Source organism: Macrosteles quadrilineatus, unplaced genomic scaffold (genome assembly GCF_028750875.1).
Source record: "Macrosteles quadrilineatus isolate MER2022 unplaced genomic scaffold, UCM_ALF_1.0 Scaffold_7__1_contigs__length_78375512, whole genome shotgun sequence".
Lineage (NCBI taxonomy): Eukaryota > Metazoa > Arthropoda > Insecta > Hemiptera > Cicadellidae > Macrosteles > Macrosteles quadrilineatus.
Window position 1 is genome coordinate 7,553,619 of NW_026542600.1, and position 24,957 is coordinate 7,578,575.

A 24,957-nucleotide genomic window follows, 5' to 3' on the forward strand; every position below is an offset into this window, starting at 1 on the left:
ATCAGTAAATATATTTCAAGACAAAGAGATAAACGTTTTATGGAAAAAATATATGATAAGATGTTTGGATGTTTGAAGGATGTTTTTTTGTTACTCTTTACCCAGTAGCAAAAAGAAGGGGTTAGCTGCTAGTTCCCTATATATGGTAAATATTTAGCGCAGACTATATACAATTGAACGTAAAGTAGCTACGTAAGTACGTAAAGTACGGGAAGTAGCTATTACTGTAGGTGGCATGGTAAGACCTAGGCCCGGGACCGATTTACTTTTTTATTTTGATGTCCCCAGAGGCCAAAAACACCATTCGTTCAAATTTTTACATATGTATGTGTGTGTATATGTATGTGTTTGTGAACACGATAACTTGAGTAATCCTTGTCCGATTTTGATGAAATTTAGTTTAAACGTGTAAGGCGGGATAAACTTGAATTAGTTCGCGAACCAGCATGATTGGACCATGTGAACGGGGTTTTACAGGGGGGTTTTATGGGGTAAAAATTGGCTTTTCTCATTGTTGACAATCAAAACACAAAATTTCCCAATTTCTCTCTAGACCTTTTTAAGAGCTTAAAAAATAAATAATTTAGTATATCAAAGTGTTTTTATACGTTTATTGGTAACGGAGAAAATAAAACAAATTGTAAATTTAAAATTCCCATGTTATTCTTATGGAGAATTTAGTAAAATGTTGTAGTTTGCTTGTTTATGGATATATTTTTATCAAACTTGGCAAATTTATTTATTTTATACTAAGCTATTGATACTTAGTACAACCATAGACTAAGGTACAACTGATAATCCCTCGCAGCCGTGAAGATATCATTATTGTATCTCCCTCGGTCCTGTAGAGATCGTGATCGTATCCCGCGATTGTGACAAAATATTAATCATATCCCCCGACTCGTAGTCGTGTGAAGATCATCATCGTCTTCCGCGGTCACAGCAAAATTCTGACTTTTTCTCGCAGGCTCTGTATACATCATAACCGTCTTTTGGATCGCGGCAAAATTCTGATCATGCCTCGTGGCTGTGTGTAGACATACAATCATCTCCCGCGGTTACAGAAATGTCAATGGAGAAAACAAAATTCACTCCTAATTCCCGGTTCAAAGAAACTCACGCACAATTCCCGGATTTCCTCGTCGGTGCTCGGTGGACACACTGCATATTGCAAAGGGGCGCTACTAGTTGTACCTAGGGCGCTGACAGGGTGAAAAACAGGCCTGCAGGTTTGCTGTTAGAGGGAGGGTGGTTAAGTGTGTTTTTTTTAGTGAAATATCAAAAGCGTAGTATGAAATAAATACATTTATTAAATTTTAACGATAAATCCAAACTATAAAGAAAATCGGTCCCCGAGTCCAGTTCTTACCATGAGACCTACGGTAACTGCTTATTTCCTATGGGGGAAATTTGCTAAAAATGATGGTCATTTGTTTGTTAGAGAGTTTAATTTTTGACACATGGTAAATTAAAAACTCAAGAATCCCCCTAAAGTAACGTATCTGTGTGTGTGGGTGTGTGGCTGTGCACAGAGCCATAGACTACACTTGTTGCCCGATTTTGATGAAATTTGGTATGTGGGTACTAATCCATAGTACATCCAGGGGTTTTCTCTGTGTAGATAAAAATGTCTAAATAAAGTGTTATTTCATTCATTATTATAAAGTAGGCGTGTATTAGAGTAAAACATCTTAAACGTTTTGTTAGGCTTTACTCGTAATGTTAATTGGTTGGTGTACAAAGAAATAACAAAATTTCAGTGGTGGTAAATGGAAAATGAGATTATTTGAGTAGTATTAAAAGAGGCAAGTTTTAAAATAACGAACAGAAGGTTAAACGGTCACAAACACGTCAAATTGAGAAAAACTAATGGAAAGTGCATTTACTAATACCAATTCGTTCAGGTTTTGGAAGGCCGGATGTTTTTTTACACAAACATAGCTTATTTACAAAAGCCCTTAAATTGTTTGGCGCCGGCATTACCAATGAGCATACAAACCCTGCCGCATGATTAAGAATGATTCATTTATATCGCTTTATCTTTGGGGTTTTATTTCGCCACTTTTTTTGTTCATATGCAAAATTCTTGAAAATAAACAGATAGATTATATCAGTTGTTTTAGAGTATAATTTACCATAAAAACTGTCCTATTCATTCATTGCCAATTTTTAGAAATTACAGGAACCTCCTTGCGTGGAATTTCCTCAGACACCCGTTGTCCTGGGTGCTGTGCACCCTGAAGCTTGATATACATAAATACGAAGCCGTGAAACTTCTTGGGTTTTGGCTGGACCCCAAGCTAAGTTGGAATACACACATAGACAACGTATGTACTAAACTTTCCAGAGTACTATGTCTTTTAAGGAAGTTTCGTTACGTCATCACAAAGCCCTATCTACTAAATGTGTACCACGCTCTTTTCCATAGCCATGTCACCAATGGCAACGTGTGGGGACACGCACCACAAACTCAGGACATTCTCCTATTACAGAAAAGGCTGTAAGAATCATAACATCCTCAGACATCGACGAGCACTGCAGGCCTCTCTTCAGGGAGTTAGGGATACTAACAGTGAACAGCCAATATGTCCTTAGTAGTCTGCTACTCCTGAAAAATAACCTTCACCGTTTTGAAATGAGGGAAAACCAGCATAGCCATAATACTCGAAGGCCCGAGGCCTCGATCTGCCACGGTGTAGGCTTAGCCACTCCTTAAAAAGCTACCCTCGCTCAGCAATCAAGATCTTTAAGGCTGCCAAAAAGAGTGAGAGAGTTGGACAGTGCGAAGTTCAGGGCAGTACTGCAGGGCCATCTGGTTAACAACCCCCCTATTCATTAGAGGAACTAAAGGAAGTGCCACTGAAAGTTAGCTAAAAACAGCACTCCAGTAGGTTAGGATATAAAATCGCCACAGCCCAATAAATAAATAGGTTTTAAGTGTTTTAAAGGTTTTCTGCAAGAAGTTTGTAAATATTAGTTTTAAACAATATGTAAATAGTATGTAATGTTAATTTGACGCAATCTATCCAACATTGTCGGTCAAGGATTAAGGACACAAGTATCAAGTATGCAAGTCCTAAAAGAGGATGTAATCAATGTGTTTTAGTTTCCAAGCTTAGAAGCAGATTTTATTTTTATATTTTAAAATCGCTGATAAAAAAATAACTTAAACATTTATTTTCATTTCATCCGGTAGCAAAAAAGTAATGCTAATTATTTCCACACACAAATTTTTCTTTGTTATGTGTAGCTCTCTGGAGAATTGGAATTTATTTTAGTTTTATAGCTCGGGGTATTTACATATTTCCTTGATTGTATCTGTATATATTACCATAAGGATGAATTATGGACTGAAAAATATAAATAGGTTGATACGAGTGCCCTAACGGTGTTTTCTAAGAGCGATCTGATAAGTGGGACATAATTTGTACTTAATTAATGAAGAATAGGAAATAAAACTGAAATTTTCAAAATTCAATTATTAGGACTGGTAAAAATTTGCTACATCCGAACGTATCCGAAACAATCATTCCTTGCTTGTTATCATTCAATAAATCACACAAGATTGCATTTTGCTTTGAAATTGGATTATTTGCCAAATTACCAAGTATTTCAGACATTTGGCTGGTTTTCAAAAGATCCGTTGATATAGAGGACAAGGGGAGGTCCACATAGAATGTTACCATTAGCTACTCCTTTTTTAATAAAATAGGAGTGACAGCGAACCGGGAAATGATGGCAAAGTGCCAGAAGTAGCCTTCCACAAGTGATGGCAGAACTGTTCACTTTGGTACTCAACTATCGCTACCAAACCCGACAGCATTTTTCAAGGTCAAGAGTCCAGAATTATTGGATCTATGTTTATACATTTGGCACTCTTTGGAGGATTAAGGGCTTGAGAAAAGCCAAATCTGAAGTAGAATTTTCTTTCAATAGAAAATAGACACTCTTGCCTGAAAGAATCCTCATTGAAGTCATTGCAGAGAGTGCAAGAAGTAATATCCCAAGAAATCGTCTTATATGAAATCTTGAACAGACCATATGGTATCGCTATTTCTGTTCCGAGGATATTGACGAGTCTTTTTTGCTCACAACGGCAGCTATGAAGAACTGACACTACCGTTAATGTTTATAAACCTCCAAACACAGAGGTCTCTCATACATTGCTCAAACTCCATCAACATTCAAGCTACCAACAATCAATGTTAGTGATTCAACCGTCAAAGTTTCATGGTGCTTAGAACTTATAGAATTAAATGGTTTAAGTCATCAAAGTCATTGGGGCTATACAACAGACGATCCTAATGGCGAGGGTCTCCGAGGGTCTTGTTGTTTGGACTGAATCAAACTACATACCTCTCATCTGCGAATTTAAAAATGTGAAAGTCATCTATTGAGCTATTCAGCAAAAAGGAAACTCTCCTGGTCTGGTGTTTTGCTCTTTATCGGTCATTAATTCCTGTGATGGTGGTTCATTATCACACTCTCAGCACAGACTAGCTCTCATTTTGGCTGGGATAAACTATTTTGGTGCCATTGTTTAAACGTCAACGTCCACGATGGAGTTTTAGCAAGTTTGCTGAAAATTCACATTTGTGCTGGAAGGTAGATTAATATCACGCCTAAAAGTGTTATGGTCAATTCGCAAAACCGATACTTTCACAAAACCAAATTGGCTGAAACTGGCTTTCGGATTTCCAGTACCTCACCTTTATTTCACATGGATATAGTAATTTATTTATTAGAAATAAAAAAATGTTAATGTAAAAGCGTTATGTCACACTGCACAGTTACACAGTCTGAAGGTGTAATATTTATGTAATGTTGCGACTATCCCTGTACTCAATCTTTGCTTTGCAGGGCCCTAATTTCAGACTGTTTGTTGTTCACAATCTATGTAATATTTTGTATATGAAATAAATCGATTTGATTGATTGACTGAACTCATCCTTCGATGATTTTGGGGAGTGTGACAAGAAGCCAACTTTGCAAAAAAATTCTTTATTCATTTTGGTGTCACTGAAGTTCCTGACATTGCTCGATAAGAAACTTTACCAGGAGAGAGGAATGTGTGAAAACCATGTTTGAATCTTTAACCACAAAGAGCTTGATATTTCCTGAGAAAATTCTCTCCAGAGAAAACTAAACCAGCCTCAATCACAGCCAAAGCCCAGTGATATAGATAAACTAAAAATATGAACCTTCAAGTGGCGTCAGCATGAACCATTAGAAGTGTCTTAGATGTTTCACAATGGGGCAACTAGAAGTGGACCTTTCATGAGGCATAGCAGCCGTGGTAAGATGAAAGCAGAAGGGAAAGATGGCATCTTCCCAGAGTTTCTAACGCGTACTGGCCTTAAAGTGAAAGCCTGGCTTTCAGAATTTCTAACGCGTACTGGCCTTAAAGTGAAAGCCTGGCTTTAAGCAATATATTACAACTGGCTAACTGCCATATGCTTCAATAGATCAAAGATAATCGCTGTCTTAAAGCCAGGAAAGCAGCCAGACCTTGCTGGTATCATCCGCAGCCTTACGAATCATTTGCTGAAGAAACAGCTGTTAGAAAGACTTCCACACTTAGCATACCAGATGTTTTCAGGACTATACCTAATTCTTGTGAGGAAGTTCTTGCCTAATCATTATTTAATATGTGTTTGACACAAAAAACAACGTGAACGCTTAAATATTGATTTTTTATACATGGGTATTCGCTCCCTGTTAAAGTTGAAACCACTGACCTTCCTGAAACACGTCCCAGCAAAAGTTACTAAATTCGATTACATTACTTTGGTGAATCAAAACAAGACTAGCACAGAGGTTACATTGACCCAGGAATTCGATGTTTTAGAAACGTATTTTAAGCAAAACTGAAGAAGATAATACAATCAAAATAGCTCATCAACAGAATAGTTAAATAAATTACTGGAGTTCGACTTATCACATGAAAGCCTTTTTGGTTGTTGGAAATTTTCTTTGATGCAGCTGAATATTTTACTCCTGTCTGCATGAACAGAGTGATACTAAGAGAGTAGATTGCAAACATACATTTCTACAGAGTTATGAGAAAAGTAAGTGTTACATTCATTTTTTTCTCTTCCCTGGCTCCTACTTCTTGTATCTTTACCCAAAATCCAAAACCCCCATCGCATCAGACCTGCAGACTAAATGAATTTCTACTTTGTCTAATTAAATTTTTACTCAAATATTTCCTTAAAAATGTCAGATTTATTCCCTAATTAGCATTAGATTTAACGCACTTAGATTTGTCACTAAGGAAAAGTGTAATTTTATGAAAAATTTTGATAGAATAGTATGTAATTTGCCAAAATTTAATCAAAATATATCCATAAAGAGGCAAACTAGAACAGTCTATTTTTCCCATAAGAAGAATTTGGAAATTTCAAATGTAACGTGTGGTAACATTTTGGGATTTTGTCTGTAACCATTGAGCCTACAACAATGCTTCAATTTAAAACATTATTTGATATTTAGCTCTACACGCGATAGTCATCATAGAAATTGGGCATTTTTATGTTTTAAGGGTAGGCTAAACATTTTAAAAACCCTATTTCTTGAAAAATGATAACACCCCATTCCCACGACCCGATATAATGGTGTTCCCTGAACTAATTCAAGTGTATACAGACAGCCCTACTTACTACCAAATTCCATCAAAATCGGACCAAAATTGTATACATAAACAATTCAAGGAATAGTGTTTTTGGCCTCTGGGGACATCAAATCGAAATAGAAAATTTGGTCCCGGGTCAAGGTCTTACCGTGTCTAAGGTATACACTTTTGATTAGGTTGGAGTTGGAGCAAAGTTGTTAAAATGGCTCAGTTTTCCCCAGAATATTTCGTTAGAATTTAAATTGTTGAATATGTAAATAAATAAACATGCACTATTATTGACAAAATTAAAGATCATAAAATGTCCTCAAAGGAAGCGTATTGTATTGACATTCTCGCCTCCTAAAATACAGGGGTTTTCTGAATGGCACGGTTTTAAAAGTAAATAAAAAAGAACCGTGAAAGCTATCTTCGAAATACATTTTTTTTCTAAAATCCGCATTTTAAAAAGTTGTGAAGAGATGCATTTAATACATTTATACATGTCCACTATTAGGTGTCATGCAAGGATCTAATGGATGGTCGATTTCGGCTTATACGCCCTGAACAAGGATCTTGTTACGACGATACTGCTTAGTAAATCCTGTAATTCCTTTTAATGCGCGACAAGACGAATATTCTTAGAGTACACAATATGTATGGCATATTCCCATAAGTAAAAATAACATGAAGTTAAATCTGGACTTCTAAGGCAAGCTACGTTTTCAATTGTTACCACCGATGCGGATCTCTCACAAGTCTACAGTTTTTATACTGATCCCGTTTCTACGAAGGGTTTACTCCAACGTCTGCTATTTTTAAGATTAGCAGCATTGTTAAATGATCTTGTTAAAGTCCTATTTACTAAAAAGCTGTTTTAATTTACTTAAACACTTTTCTTTCTCTTGATCGAAAACATATTTTAGGTCAAAATTACATATTTTGAGTAATTTTTAACCGCAACCGCCAACGACAACAATGAAACAGCTGTTTTCCAAGACAGTGTGACAAAACTATTTATACCAACCTCATTTTCCTACCTCACCTGGTCATGTTGTTATAAGCATTTGAAATTGGACCTTCATTTAGGAAAACTTTGTATCACATAAAAAATTGGGATACAAATTACAAACGGCTTCGTCATTAGACAATCTATCCATTCCAATATCTATGTGATTGGGACATAACTTTCTATTTTGTATGAATGTTACATCATGGTTACTATTACTTTTGTACATAATGTGTCTAAAAGAATATCTGATGAATTTTAAAATTCAAATTCGCGTTTCCTATCGTATTTTACAACTTTCAGAAAGTTTTATTCCAAAATTAAATGTATCTATCTTGTTTTCTTTTTGCCATTAGTTGCGAACAGCCATTACCGTTATCAATACCTACGTATTTCTCCGCCAACATAATAATCAATTTTAATTCTAATTTAAAAGGCAAGATATATTTCATTGTCAATAAGTCAGTAAGCCATTTGTGCAACCAGATTCGCATAAATGCATAGGTTACATCAATTATAGTGAAACATCGACTAATTCTCTTATCCAACTAAAACTATTTACATTTCTAGAACTTCGACCTAAGAAAATGCACTTATTATACTCATGACTGCCCGTCAGCAATAAACTCACGGACACGGTAGTAGCATTTAGATATCTCATTTCCAAAGGTTTTTTTAACTAAAGGGTTTGACAAAATCTTTTGATGATTTGGCAAAGCATTGAATAGAGGATTCCGTTAAGATACAGGTTTGTTTTAATGGTAGAATGCTTAGGTATCTGAAGACTGAGACTGTATAGCCAAAAATATACAAATTCTGGGGGTTGAAAAGATAGAGAAGTCGTTAAAAAATTTTTTTCAAGAATGTACAATAAAATAAAAGTTAAAATACTTGAATGCTGAAAAAATCTTTACAGTTCTTGGGCTGATTTTGAAGATGGTTCGAAATGCTCTCTTTTGGAGTCGAAATAAAAATCAATTTTTTTCATTCCCATGCACTGAGTATACCAAATAAGGGAAGATGACACCATACTATGCTGTCAGAAGGACATTGTGAGCGGAGCAATTTTAAAGTTGCCTTCAAAGGAAGATGTCAGACCCCACTCTCATACATGCACTATCGACATGGTCACGAAATCGAAGATTTGTTGGATAAAATACAACATATTCTCTAACTACTGCTGTTTATTTGTAAGAGGGTATTTAACATTAAAATAAATCTAAAAAAAGGACCAATGAATGGACTTGGAAGTAGAGACATCAACTGGCAATAGCATTCAATTGAAGGGCGATACAATGTTGGTTTTTATGACTGGTTGTATGACAGATCTATTTTTGCCTGTACTGGCTCATGAAAATCTGTTTACACAACAGGAGCGAGTGAATGAGTTATGACTACTAAAATATCACTTGTGTATGGGTGTTGTAGTAAAGCTTTTGTACTTTACAGCTTTAAACATAAAACATAATGGTTTTGAAACCAAGAACCACTTAAAGCACTATTTATGGATTGTGGTTCTTTTATAAAACGAGTAAATAAAACGAAATCCTTCTCTGAAACATTTTTGGCTTAGATAGTTAGATTATTCTTGGTGGTAATATTTGATCCTTAGGTGATTCTAAGACTTGAGCCATTGTAATGCTAATTAATTTGGTTTGGAATTGATGTTGTACAGTCAGTGAAGGACTTACAACAGTTAGTAGTAAAATCTAGCAGGAGGAAGCTTAAATTGTAAATTTATAACTGATAAGAATATGATATAGTTTAGGTCTTTTTTCAAGTGTTTAGTGTTCAAATCTGACTCTTTTTTAAGGAAACATATTTAGAACATCTGATCTCAGATTGATCTAGGTAAAATATAATATTCCATGACCAGGATGTAAATACACATTTTTCTTTTTTATTCCCCCAATACACATATGAAGAAAGTATTGTTTTCATCAAAATTTTCAAGATTGAGTTTTGGTGGAAATATTCGTTTTGGGCACCCTGAACCCCCCAAAAAATGGTTCTTGAAGCAATTTATGTGTGCATGAGCCTGTGTGTGTACAGAGTGCAGACTACACCTGAGGTCTGATTTTGATGAAATAAAAAAAATACCGATTTAATACAATTTTAAACAAAATTAAAATCACAACATTGAGTGTTGTTTTCCTATATGTTGTTTTTTTCATAAAATAATTACCTTATCTAATCACAGTTGTTGGTATTACAACTAGTTTCATTCCTTAGAACTCCATCAGGAATCAGGTCATTTTGTATGCAACCACATCATCAATGTATTACTACATTGTGGTATGTCAATAAATGCATTAAAAACTGTCATAATCACAATAATTGAAATTTTGTCATGTTGATAAAATAGTTTAAATGGAATCAAAATTGATGAAACTGATTAAAACTGTACAGGTTAGCCAGCACTGTCTTATCACTGCCACTGACTAAATAAAACTGACTGAATCATGGTGTGTCTTCTTCTCTCCAGTGCCACCTGTATTTCAGTGTGTATTTTTTTTACCACAACTGAAAATAGCTGTGAAGCCCTACTGGTCAGTAAAAACTGTGTTTGATACTTAAAAATACATATAATAGGTACTTGTCACACTAGATCAGTGGAACCTCAATAAAAGACCCTCGATAACAAGTTGTCCTTGACAACAAGTATTATTTTATCACCTCCATGACTTGGTATCGAGGTTGTAACACAAATCAAGGATACCTACGACTAGATAACAAAAAAAGGATACTTACGACTAAAGTTGAGGTTAATGGATGCAGCAACTTCACCCATCTTGTTTTTTGCTTTCACTTTGTAAAGTCCAGCGTCCGATTCCACAACATCGTCCAACTCGAGCACAACAAGGAACAGATTCGTGCCTACTGTTTGAATTTTCATAACAGTTCGGTTGTTCTCAACCAATTGTGTGTCACTTCGAAACCAGGTGATGTCCGGTTTCGGTGACGACAGAATCTTGCACTCGAAAACGAGTCGGTTGCCTTCATCCTCTTGCCGGAGTGAAGGCTTTTGGGTAAAGCTCGGAGCAAAGTCCTCAGCGACCCCCATCCTGGTCACTTAAGGACTCGGCGTTCGTATTCGTTCAGTATTTTCGCCGAAATGAAGACTTTGACCATAAACCTCCTGAAAAACAAAGACAACACTGTAGATATTTGTGTGAGAGAAAAAATACTAAAAGTATGTTAAGGGATTACTGCGGACGTTCTATCACGGTTGGTAAAAAACAAAGTTTTGAAGTCGTTTCGAGACCTGGAATACCTTATCGTGATGGGAGAGTACTTAAAATACAGGGTGCCCTGTAAGCAAACGCCCAAACTCTAGGACGTTGTTTTATGAGTTAAAATAAAATGTACAGTATATTAAGAATAACATTTTAAAGCTTCGTTAAAGAGAAATCCGCCATTTTGCTTTTTAATATTCAAACATTATAATTCTAAAACTATTATAAACTAAACTCTTTGTCAAAGATTGTTTACATTTTAAAGTTGCTATGAACTATTATTTACAACAAAATAATAATTTAAAGTATATTTTTTGTTTCAAAATTGCGGCTATTTTGATTGGTATTTTTTAAATGACTAAAAATAGAAAATTTTATAAAAAAAGTCAAGTGCACTTTTATTTTGCATTTAAAATTTTCCTATTAAACGATAAAAAAATTAAAAAAATTTCATTTCATGCCATTTTGCCTTGTTTTACGACTAAATATTGTTAATTTTTAAGCTATACTATTTAATCGTATTGAATTTGTTGTCAATAGACAGGAAAGTCTGAATGCTAAAAGAAGTGTACTTGACTTTTTCAGAAAATTGCCCATCTTTTAGTAACTGTAGTTTTTAAAATTAAAATGGTCGGAATTTTAAAATGAAAATTTTATCGTTAAACTTTTAAAAATATTTTATAGCTACTTTAAATCTTATACCGGTACCAGATTTTATAAAGATATCTCTATCAGTTTTAGATATATTAATTTTAAATAGTAAAAAGCAAAATAGCGGACATCTCGTTTGCGAGGAATTAAAAATATTTAATTTTTACCCATCATAAAACCTACGGGACACGCTGTATAACAAAATTAGTACACAAAACCATTAAAAGCTAGAAAAATTAGGCTATTATAAAACCTAACACGCATGTAAAGTTGAGTCGTATGTAAATATACTCAGTTAGTAAATCATGTATACTTATGTGGACAACATAATGAAGTTTGAAACGTTATTGAGCAAAATATGTTGACTAATTTATTATATACGTGTTTTAAACCTAAAATTCATCAGAGGCAGTCAATTTGAAATCGGAACATTGTTCAATGTTATTGAAGATCTAGTATCATTAGGTATATGCAACATTTATCTGAACAGACTAGACATTTTATTAAATTTTCACACTATTCACAGTCTGAGACAAAAAAGACCAGGTTAAATTATCCACTGAGCATGCTGAAGTCAAATACACAAAATTTTTAATAAGCCACCTTAAAATGTTAATTTTAAGCTATGGAATATGTCACATAAACTAGCAGTGACGTAATCTAAGGTAGAAAAAGAGAAGGTAACTGAAATATCTTATTTTCTAATTTTAATTTAACAAAATTGCACGAATATTAGAACAGATGGTATGGGTCTTAAATAGTTAACTATACACAGAATAGACTTCCCATGGAATGTAAAAATTTGAAGCCAAGAAAATAGATGGAAGTGCAGGCCCATCTCACCAGAGTGGATTGGGTTAAATATGAATTAAAATCGATGCAGTATCATAGCAAACAGCTGATTGATTCATCACTTGACAAAGAATATTGCCATTAGTTGGTAGACCATCTCAACAGATTGCACCACGTTTTTGGCTTAAAATTTTTACATTACATGGGAAGTCTATTCTGTGTATAGTCAATGTTTAAACATAAACCACAGACGTAACTGGCCTGAATTCTATACTAATAACATTAAACATGTAGTTTGGACAGTTCTGCAATAATGTTTACTTTGGGCCAGTAACATCATTTGTTTATGTTTATGATCCATACCAGGTCTGTACTAGTATTTGGGACAAAATTGGATGCACCTAGTCCATTTAGACTGGTCTATTTCAGTATCCAAAGTTCAATAGTTGCAACCAATGTTTTAAATATAGTGTTTCTAAAATTATTTGTATTTTATCCAATTTCTGAATATTGAAGGACGATTCAATTTCAACTCTAATGCGTAATAACCTTAATTGGTTTGAAACATGTCTACAATTATTCAATATTTTAACACTTTTAACGTTTTTAACTGATATGATTTGCAGATTGCACAAAAAGGAGCCTGCCAAGTCTTGAAACAACTCATACAACACAAGGAATGCACGCTGCACAGCTGTCGAAGAGTTTAGAGTCTCGGCCCAGAAATGTAGAATAAAGTTGTGTGTACAATCCGGCTGCAATGTCCGAAAATAGCGAGTTTACAAACGGAAAGAAGGGAGGGGGAGAAGATGCCTTCCAAGACCTCAACTGTAAACAATGATTTGACGATAACAGTAGGGAAACTGGGAAATAGGGAATCATTGGTTCGCAGAGTTTTTGTTTAGGTATTAATTAATTGTGCTATCCATATTTGCGATCAAACCCCTATTGTGAGTGGTCATTTAAGTCTTAGATTGGAAATTATGGTTTCGACCTCATCATTTTCTTGTACGTGCATTTCCAGATATTTATTGAATATTGGTATTTGGTTGGTGGATTAGTAGTTTCAAATATATATATTTTAGCAGTTATGTCTTCTATTCTCTATATTGGTAGTTTTAATATATGTTTTAACTTCCCAAATAACCATTAAAATACTTGCTCTTGTAAGAATTTTCAACTTTTAAATTTACTTGTTATATGAGACCGTAAGGGTTAACTTAAGAAATACAACTTTCCGAATTAGTAAGTTTTTGTTTGATTTAGTAGTCCCCTGTTCTTCATAAGGCGAGTAAGCGCAGGAAATTGTTAAGAAAGTAACTAATATAATGAATACTTCTTAAAGTTGATATGCAAAATCGAAGGTCCGAGAATAAATTTTGAATAAACCTATCAAAACTACAGTAAATTAATTCTTTGAATGAAAATATTAAATTCCTATAAAAATGAAACGATTTTCATCATACTTGTTTCAAGTATTTTTAAATTCTCTTAAAATCTTCGATGAACTTTTATAGTAACTAAGATATTTGATAAGTGTATGATAGAAGACACATAGTTATGAAAATATGACAACAACAAAAATACAAAATAATCCATAAAATTATTAAATTAATATGAGTAGTTTCATAGTAGCCATTTAACCACCAAACCAATATTTTCACACTGGGAACACATTGTTTCTATATTACGGTGAGAAGTATGCATTGAAGGAAATATTACTAAATGAAACACAAATGAACATGTCAGTCCTAGTTTTTATGGATAAACGAATTTAATTTGAATTTGAATCCTAGTTAATTCCAGTTGACAAAAAGAAATAGTTGTAGGAAGTCCTGCACATATTAAGATCAGTAGTGTAAACTAGAGAAATAAATTTCAAAGTAGTGTCTACAATAGGTTTTGTATTTGGTTCTCGCTGTTTTTACCAAAACTGATTAGAAGAGGGTTGCAGTCATAATGATCTAATTTGATTTTCTTAAGAGTTCGGTATGAGCCGTAGTGTAACCGGACCGTTGTAACCGGACCGTTGTAACCGGACCGTAACCGATTTTCATCAGGTTCATAGCCTTGATAATAGTCAATCTAATATTTCAATCTGAATTGAAAAAAAAACCTCTAATTTCTCGTGATATTGCATGCTACTAGTTTCTTGAGTATATTTATTGAAATTCAAAGTTTCAAGTAAAGATTTTACATTTGAAGTGAAATTGAGTGAAAATTCTAGTAATATCCAAAACCTTCCGTCTTGGGAGATGTTAGGCAATATGGCAAGTCGTGCTCAGATCACTTTTACGACTAAACCATTTAGAATTTTCACAGACCTGTTTAAAAATGTATAATAGAGCAAAAGTGGGTGTTCGCGGTTGTGCCCAGAATAACTGTGCCCTCTTTATGTCAGTCCAACTAAAATATTGCTTTTGTAAATGTCTCGATGCGCCTCTTTCTAGCCGGAGAAGATAAATCTATTATTGTTTCTTGGTTGAAATGTATACGATTGTTTGCTTTGCTAATCTGTTTGGAACTTTGAAGCAAACACTAATGATATTTAACACCCTAGACGATTAAAAAATCATTGAGATGGGGACGCAACCTAGGTGTGAATTTTAACCCTAATATGAATGAAGGTAACCCTAATTTTAGAATGGAGTGAGATCTGTGTAGCTTTGTTACTGACTAAGATCAGCTGTTTCATCAGTCAGGATCATTTTACTCAAAGCAATGATCAGGGACAGCTGGGTCCAGTTTCGAACCATCAAAAAGCTGTTGACTTTTCTCAGGATTGAGCCGGCGACCTTTTAATAATTCATGAGACAGGGAGAGAATAGAGAGAGAGAGAGACAGAGTGAAGTAGAGAGACAGAGGGAAAAATAGAGAGGGATTTTTTAGACACTCATCTAATTTTTCTATGGTGAATTTTGTATCTTACACATACTTCAGCATAGTTTTCGGTTAAATGTTTTCCATCGAAAATAGTAATTGAACCATTACAGCTATCACGATAAAAATCCCTTAAAATTCCACTAAGTAGACAAATAAACCTAGTTTGTTTACGTATCCAAACCCTAGAATGAAAAACATTATTCCAAATAGGTTCCAAAGACGTTCAAAATAACAGCTTCCTTGAGCAATGGTCAGACATAAGAATCGAAACAACGGTCTAGGTCATTGAATATAGAAACTGTTATGAAACTAAAACGAGCTGAGAGTAAATATGGATCAACCTACTCGGTGAGTCAGCATCGATTCACCATAAACAAATCATCTGCCAAAAGATTTGTCATGAGTCATGTATGAGTGCAGCGAACAACAATCTAAATATAGTTTTGTTAAGCAATCAACACCTCATGCCTAGGTTATTCTTTGTTCTTTTGTTGCAGTTGAAATGCACAAGTGCAATATGGTTTAATAAGTTGTGGCTTAAAAGTTTTATAAATAAGACCACCTTCAAATCGCTGACACTGAAATTAAACCGTAGAAGGACGGAATAAAATATTAAATCGACATAGTTGCATAAAACTTTAGCTAAAATTTATTCTTATGAATTCATTGAATAACTAAAAAAATAGCATATGATTCTGTAAAGCAATATGTTTGAAATGTATTGGTAGTTAGTTCCTTTGACATGACGATTATGACTTCTCTTTGAGATAGACTGTCAAGTCCTTCATTTACTGAAAGGTCCATCTTATGGGGATAAACAATAAACTTAGTTTAAAACGCTGTCCTTAATTTTGTTTGAATGGGTGGATGTTGGATACTACATCAAACAACAATTTCTTAGTTTATTCACGATTTAATAATTATTACTTAACTTCCTTTGGGTATTAAAATAAAATTTATTACAAACATGAAGAGTAATTTTAAGTTAAGAATAGATTGACTTATAATTTCTAATTCAGTTATTTATATGCTTTATAAATTCTAACATTAGTGCGATTTATATTAAAATATTTGCTACAGTTTGCTTTATTTTGGTTTTTTTATTTTCTATTTTTAGATGATTTTGTATTTCTATTAAAATTTTTGAGGTTAATGATTTAAAAACTGCTGTTATTTTTGATATGTAGGTGATATTATATCAGCTGTTTTGTGTTAGGTTATACACTAAAATATGTTCCTGTTTAGTGTGTTTCAAATGTATTCTTCTTACACCCGTAAACACGGCCTTAATTTAAATTCCCCCTGCTACAACAAACCTGTAAACTAATCTGATTTCAATTTCCCTTGTTTAATTTTCCCTAACAGTTTTTTGACACACAGATATAATCAGTGTTAAAATAACATTACGTTTAATGGTCATTTAGGTTTGCTGCTACCGGGAGATTAATTAAGTGTGATTTAAGTTAAATGTTAGTAGCTTAGTATAAAATAACTAAATTACTCAAATTTGATCGAAATATACCCACAAACAAGCAAAATACACCAGTTTGTCTCCATAACAATAACATGGGAATTTGAAATTTACAGTTTCTTGGAATTTTCTCTGTTGCCATAACCCGCACAACACTTCAGTATACTAAATTAATTTTTTAAGCTTTAAAAAGCTTTAAGAGTTATTCGCTTTTTTTTAGTTGAATTTCGTATTCATATTTTCATTGCAAGAAAAAGTTATTATGAAATTGCATTGCAATTTTTAGACGTACATAGTTTATTTAACTTTTGTCATGGATTAAAGTATTCTAACTGAATTCATTGTCCTACTTCTGGATATTGCTTTATATTAATTAAATTATTATTGTTACCTTACAATATCCGTTTAGTGTTGGTAGATAAACAATAGTGTTGGTTGTTTATCTACCAACACTAAACGGATATTGTAAGGTAACAATAATAATTTAATTATTCTAACTGGATTGTTTTTCCGTGCAGCTGAACAAACTGTGTACGTACAAAATTTTGCTGCATCCAGGGTTAGATGTAAAAGTTTTTTAATTGTTATATTGTGTAAAACAAATTTAATTATTACTATTATTAAAAAAAATTTTATGATCTAGGTTAAATTTAAACCTATAAATTTTTTTAAATGTTAGTTCATTTGGTATATTTATACTATATAGTATTTTTATAGTAATCGTTACGATGAATATGGACTATGTCTGAAAAACTACTTTAAAATTAGCCTTTTAACCTTTATTAACATTATTTATGATGTATTTCTTCTTGATTAACAGTGTACGTTTTCTTTAAACCATACTGTTTTGTATGAAAAAAATCATTCAGAAAAATTTACTTACAATCTTTTTACGAGGTAAAGTAGTATGTTTTGTTTAAAAAATACATTTTACATTCAAGAAAAAAATAATGGGACCATTATCGTAAATATTGTGAAGTCTTAAACAATCCCCATGGATTCAAATTTTTCTTAATGTCTTTCAGTAAATCTGAAGCAGAAGTATGAGTTAAATCTTGAATAGTTTTCTACACACATGTTAATTACGGGTCCGTCTCATATTAGATTTAGTAACACAATTTTCCAATAAATTGTACATATAAGCTATTGATAAAATTGATACTCTTTGAATAAGTTTAAATCATGAGGTTTTAGATTTCTATAATAGTACTAAAGTTTGGTCCCCCCTACTTACATTGAAGTCTATGACAATTTATATCCATATTGCATTTTTGTTTTAAAACCCAAATTAAGATCCTATCCTAATACAAATCTACATAAAAATACTCGTCAATGACAATGTTTTATATCATCCTCCTGTCTAATGTATTTTGATTTTTTAGCATTCTAATCAAAAGTATGTACTTTCAATTTTACAATTTTTATTTTGGCTTTTATTTAATACACAACAACATTAACAATCTGCCAAGTTATTTTTACCAAGATTATTTTCGTGGAGGTTCCAATTGTAAAAAAGATCCAATAACATTCGTAGTTAATCATTAAATAAGAAATCAATAAACAATCATGTAAAACTATTAATATCACAAACAATCAGATTTTGTTCACTTATCAACATATATTTATTTATTTTGTTATTTATTTTCCATTATAATACTACTTTTAAACACAATTTAATAATAACTCACCCTAAAAAACAATCAAAAATAATTTGATGAGAGTTAAATTACAAGTGAAAAAAAATTCTTTTAAATTTATTTTTCTATAACACTTTTATTTTTTCCCCTTACAGTGGTAACATTTTCAATTGTCAGCATTTTGTTTATTTTAATAATTTTTTGTACTTTTACTTTTATATGTCGTTGAATTTGAACTTTTAATGTTTTTGTGAGAAAATTTTTAAAAACCAGTTACAAATGTCATCGTGGATTGTTTCCCTCCTAAAGATTTTTAAGTAAAAATATTATAAAGGGTGGTTTACATACAGCAAATTTAAATGGTACAATATTATTTTTATTAAAAAATTTAAGTTTTAAAATAAATCATATTAATCATAAAACCGAAAATGCATGTTGCCTAGACAATTAGGTTAGGTTTTTTTAATAGTGACAATGTATCCAGGGTTATGTATTTCTTATGTAGAAAATTGTATTTTTGTATGAAATCGGCCAGTTTACATAATACACCTACTATGCTGTTTTACTATCTCAATCCTAAGCCGTTTCTTTGCGAACAGTTCAGCAAATTGTTCCGTAGCATTGTTGTACATACAAAGTTTTGAATGGTTCCTATTCATATCTTTGCTCACTTGGAACTAGCTATTGACATTTATTGATTCACATAGAATTTATTGAGGATTCGATTGATATCTCTCAAAAGAGAGCAGATTAGGGCGTATCTTCACCATGTAAAAAAATATTAGGGATCATACAAAAATGTTTTAGCAATAAAAAACTACCGTGACACAAAAGTTTGACGTTTCGGCCTCGATACAGCATGCCATCTTCAGGGCGACCTGACTCCCGCACTGTGAAGTTACAAGACTTCGTCGCCCTGAGGTTGGCACCCTGCATCAAGCTGAAAGGCCAGATAATGCCTAAGTTGTGACACGGTTGTTGCCTGAAGACTATTCTTCAAAACGTGACCAAGAAAGCTTGTTTATGAAGATTTATTTAAATCTAAAAACAAAATAGGTCTTCAAAATAAAAAATTAACAGACGATAAAAATAATGAGTATCTCACTAAAATTAAAACTCACTAAAATGCATCGGTTTGTCTTTAACCGGACACGATTGAATAAACTGTTCTTGTTTAGTTTAGGTTAGGTTATACTTTAAGTAGGCTTATTGCATAGAAAAAGTAGCCAAGTAAGAAAATCTATTTTACTAAATTTAATTAGATTATTTGATGTACAAACAGGTGCTCTTGAAAAACATTCTGGCCCTTTTTTATTTAAAAAATTCTATTTTTTATTTAAAAAAAAAACTTCGGTGTGTTATTGATACGGAACCAGTGTTCAAAATGGATGTTTTCATTCGATTAATGCTATGTATAGAACTCAGTAAATCGTTTGTGCATGAAATAGTAATTATAACTTCGTTTGATTTGAATAGTTAGTGATTTATTGGTTCAATTGATAATTTTAAAAATATATTCGTTAAACGAACACAACTTCGATTGAAGCAATAATCTTGGTCAAATGTGTATATTGTGTCCATATTACATCAACAATTCAATGAAACTAACTGTATAAGTAAAACCATTAGTGTTTTTAATTAATAATGTTACAGTTTGCTATTTAAGTCATGTATAAGGATGCTTAGTGAAATTAATTTAAGAATATCTTTATCAACATAATTGGATGTAGTTTATCTTCTTCTTATATCGATACATCGATGTATATAGTCTTCGATGTATCAATACCTAAGTTTGTCACTAATGTTATCATCAAGTAAAACTAATTGTTGCATCATCTTGGGTAACTAATTTTTACTCATATGTTTTTTTACATGATCTTTTCTAGGAGGCTAGGACCTATGTAGCCTATGCTCAAATCCGAACCTAATTTCAAAATTATGCGTCCTCTCCTATGGATTCTATAGATTTTACTTTCTCCTTCTATACATATAATTTTCACAAAAACGGCTAGAAGGATTTCCATCAAAATGTAGTATGTTATGGCCCTTTTAACTATAAATAGAATAACCGAAACCTCAATGGTGTAAAAATTTACAAAAGTTTGACTACCCTCAACAAATATCATAGTTACTCCCACAGCTTGTGATAAGGGCTGTTGACAAGCAAACGAGAGAAAGTATGTGTCAGATTGCTGATACCATTTGCAAATCTTTTACTCGTACATAGTTATGGGATCTTTTCTATGATGCTAAGCTTAAATCCAATTCTACTGAAAAAATTATGCGTCCTCTCTTATGCTCGATTTTACACATTTTTTACAGATATGCTGACATACAATTTATTAACTAGGGTTAAATAAAATCATTTTATTGACAACAGATTTTTTTTGTATTGATCAGCTGTTAGAACAAAACTTAAGTTTCGGGTTTTATTTATTTTACGGTATGCTACATGTGTCTATGTGTTTAAGTTGTCCAATGTACGTTTTTAAAGATTGCAATATAGAATATCTTATGACTTGACTAGCATTTGAACTAAATCACTGAATTTTTACTGATAAAAATCACGTCAATCATAAGTATCTTCAGTTTTTATACGGATTATTAAAACTATTTTTTTTACAGTAATGAATGTTTATATTGTATAATTGCCCCTGTCCCATCGCTCTATCCAAGTGACTCCCCAAAGGAAATATACCCTAAGGTTTTCTAATGTACACAATGGGTACTTGGGTTTGAAATGAGGAAAAAACAAAAATTTGAAAAGTTGATTTGAATTGTGAACAATATATTTTTAAGAATCAGCTAATAATTAAAAACTGGTTCGTTATTCATTTTAGTCCCGTTGTATTCAAAAAGACTAACCCTTGTATTATGTTTTGCTAACTATTTCTCTATTTCGTAGTTAAAATAGGACAATAAATTATGCAATACACAATATATATTATGTACAATGTTGTATACTCGTTAACATCATTTACCGTATTAGATAAAGTAAAAGGATATTAGAGTTAATTTCTCAAAAGGTAAAATGAGGAGGAGCGTTTATTAAATATATGCCATCCAAATTTTCCCAAATTTTTATATTTACTTGAAAGAGTAAATATAAAATTAAAAAATATATTTAAAAAAATATATATTTAATTTTTTTATTTAAAAATATGGGTACTTTCTAAATTTACAAAAAAAATTAATTAATTAATTAAAAAATAATTAATTACATTTTTTCCATTACCATAAAGCCTAACCATCCCAGTCTCAAAAAATAATAACTTTTCTGTGGAACCCACTTGTTAGATTATCTAATAGTTAAATGTATCCTTCAATAATAAAAGTTATACAGTGTAGTAAATTTAAATGTTACTAATGTGTATAACTAAATCATAACGATTTTAGAATTTTTTTTGTATATTTATTCTTATGATGCATAGGCTACACATTAAATTTTATAATTTACTATATTAATAAATTAAAAGATACGTACTCAACACATAATTAAAAACAAAATTGCAGTAAGTTCTATAACGATGTAAATCTATAAATTTTATTTATTAAAATATGTTTAACTCACCAGGATTATAATTAATTATTGTTACTATTTTATGTCCGTTAATATTAATTTCTTATTTCAATTAATAATACTTTTATTGTATATCATTACATAAATCGTAAAAGAATAATGCTCAGCATCAAGTCAAAGAATTACAATTTAGTACATTATGGAGTTTTGATAGTGTCTCTAACTTATTCCGACTCAGTAAATGCAATATTACTGTGTACCTAGCAAAAATATTGGATAGTTTGTCGAAAGTATAATCATATTAAATACGGTTAAGTATTTTCTTGCCTTAAGTAATGTAAGTCAAGTAATATAGAAGAGATCTACCATTGTTGTTGTTCCATAGCTATGCAACATTGTATTTGCATGGAATACACAGCAAGAGGAACACTTTTAAGTATTTAGTCGTTTGTTAAATACTTTAAATTTAAGAAATATGCTTTAGGCAATTCTTATTATTGTAGGAATAGAATCAATTATGTATTTGATATGTTTTAGACAATATTTCGCAAAAAAAACAGCTGTGTAAAAAATCGTGAGGAACCTTCACTATAATATAAAATATAGGCTACATCATATCAACATTATTGGTTACTTTAATTTGTATTTCTTTAAATACATTAACTGACTGTGTTATAACTATTGTCACTATCTGTCACTAAATTCTAGTTTTTTAATACTTTTATGGTACATTAATACACAAATAACAAAAAATAAACATAACATCAGGCCAACAACAAACTAAAATACATTGTGTATATTTTGGAGTTTTATAAGCCTATATTAGTGTTATCTTCTTGGTATCGAGGTGTTAAGAAAGAACTAAACAAACTTTACTTTCAATGGTGAAACAAAATAACGCTTTAATTGATTAAAACGTCGTATACTAGTTTTTTTTAAACAAATTATAATATTATAACACTCGGTGTTATGCAATTGCAAATAAAAGCGGAGACACAATAATTTATGAATAAATGTAACCTCAATATTCTAAATAACTACAGGAGGTTACATGACAATCTACAAACATCCACAAGTATTCAAACACATTTAAACCGAATGAAGATATTCAAAGCCTTATTACTCTACTGATTATATCACAAGTTGATTCGTGCAGAAAAGAAGGATGAAAATATGAAATTGGGACAGGTTTTTAGTAGAGCATAGAGCAATATAAAGTTTCTCTAAATAAGGCTGAGAAGTGGGGATGGGGCAGATAGTAGTAACCCAACACTTTGGGAGCTAAAAATGAAATCAACTCATCCTCTGCGCTTAGGACCTCCGAGCTTCCATTACAAACTTTAACACATTGCAACGTCCACGCGTACAGACGGAGAGACAAATAACTAGTTAACACTTGTAAATCTACTTATCGCACCTGTGTGATCCACTGAAAATTATTTAAGTTGCAAAATTATCGGGTAGTATCAATATATTTAAAAATCGGTGGTAATGTTCTTCATATAAGATATTATATTCCCGAACGGTTATCATATAAATTAATTTAATATGATAAATCTCTTCTAAATACTAAAATAATTTCAGAAACATATACTTGTAAAATTGGTCAAGTCCCAGAGTAAATAATTTGAAAATGAAGGTTAAGTTTAAAAATATTGTGAGTTGTAAATTTCTAAACTACAAAACCTAAATTAAATTAATCTATAGGTTATTTCGAAGCCTATATTTTGTACAAATAAAAATTTAAAACCTAGAGTAAACAAAAAATATAAATTTTATCCCGCAGAAATTTAATGAAATTTGTTATCTGCAATCTTCTCCATTGCCACAAAATATTCTGTAATTTATTTCAAATTGTGAGTTTTTACATCACTGTCTATTGCTTATGTACAATCAACCCCTATTATATATACATTGAAGCTACAACAGTAAAAAAATAAAATTTCAACACATCGGTTACACCAAGGTTAAAAATTACTTTTCTAGAATTTGAAACTATTTCTAAGTAATTCTAAAGCTACCTGGTACCCAGTGGTGTAACAGACCTCAGATGTATCCAATGAATCTAGAATAACGAGAATGCCATGATGAAAACACACATCCACTCTCGCGAACAGTACACTCGCGGCGTTGTTACTGAGGGACTAGCTGCAAGGAGCGCGAGTAGGCCACTCCTCCCCACCCGACACAGGTTAAAATTAAACTTCCATGCCTAACAAATCTATTAATATATTTTTTATAGATCAAACAGTTATTGATAACAAAGACATTATTGACAAGGGGGTGCGATTAAAATCTGTGAACAATGTGCAACTTATCCAGCCACGAAAAATTTTGTAGTGCGAATTGTTTGGATTGATTTAGGATTGAAATTTTAGGATTTTAATTTTTTGAATCCTAAAATGTTTGTGTTGTAGGCTATTTTATTTATTTACCAGCCGTTACACGTCGGCTTCGTCCGACATAATTTTGTGTTTTTCTACTGACCCCACTGAAGACTAAAATTGCCTTTTTCATTAATGTTTCGTATAATATCAAATCATTAAAGTTAATCAACAAACGAGACTATTGAAGTTAAACCTAAGGAAGAACTTCTTCGTTTACAACATTGGCAAACAGACAGACAGAGAGAAATTTAGATAAGACTCGTTTCGGCTTCTTAGGCTGTGAAACTTCAAAACAACCAAACACTTCACCATTCTACGCCGTACTGACAAAACTTTAATTTTATTTATATAGATTGATTTAAATGTTACAATACAGACTAACGTCTAATTACACTGCATTCATATAAAACATACATTGTTGGACACATGTCATAACGTCTTATCCTCATCTTGCAAGCAACACAATATGAAATTAATAATGTTTTACATACAACGGTACAAAAAGAAAAGAAGATTAGCTAATTAAATTATAAAACACAATATTAAATTGAATTGAGACATCAGCAATAATATAATAGTATAATGCATCAAATTAACCTAATTTAGCTGGAGTATAGCATTTACTAATCCTGTTTCATTTTTAATATTGAGTTACCGTACAATCAGCTTTACAATTTGTTGCATTATAATTTTTTTCTAGATCATCCGAAAATTGATATCTTTAAATCAAACTAACCAAATGCATCTGGTGAACGTGGTTG

The 24,957-nt window shown here is 32.0% G+C and overlaps 1 protein-coding gene across 49 annotated transcripts in view; it reads right to left on the minus strand.

Moving 5' to 3' along the window:
• The window catches only part of LOC128998717 (twitchin), a 236,502-nt gene extending 212,556 nt beyond the window's left edge, over positions 1-23,946 (minus strand). For 48 of the 49 annotated variants that reach the window (XM_054425023.1, XM_054425021.1, XM_054424991.1 and 45 more), the window contains exons 1-2: positions 23,855-23,946; positions 10,371-10,758 (exon numbers count right to left, since the gene is read on the minus strand). In XM_054425023.1, coding sequence (XP_054280998.1) covers positions 10,371-10,683 — 313 coding nt within the window. In that variant the 5' untranslated portion in view covers positions 10,684-10,758; positions 23,855-23,946. The other variant, XM_054424981.1, reaches the window with a different exon arrangement.
• Positions 23,947-24,957: the final 1,011 nt, after the last annotated feature.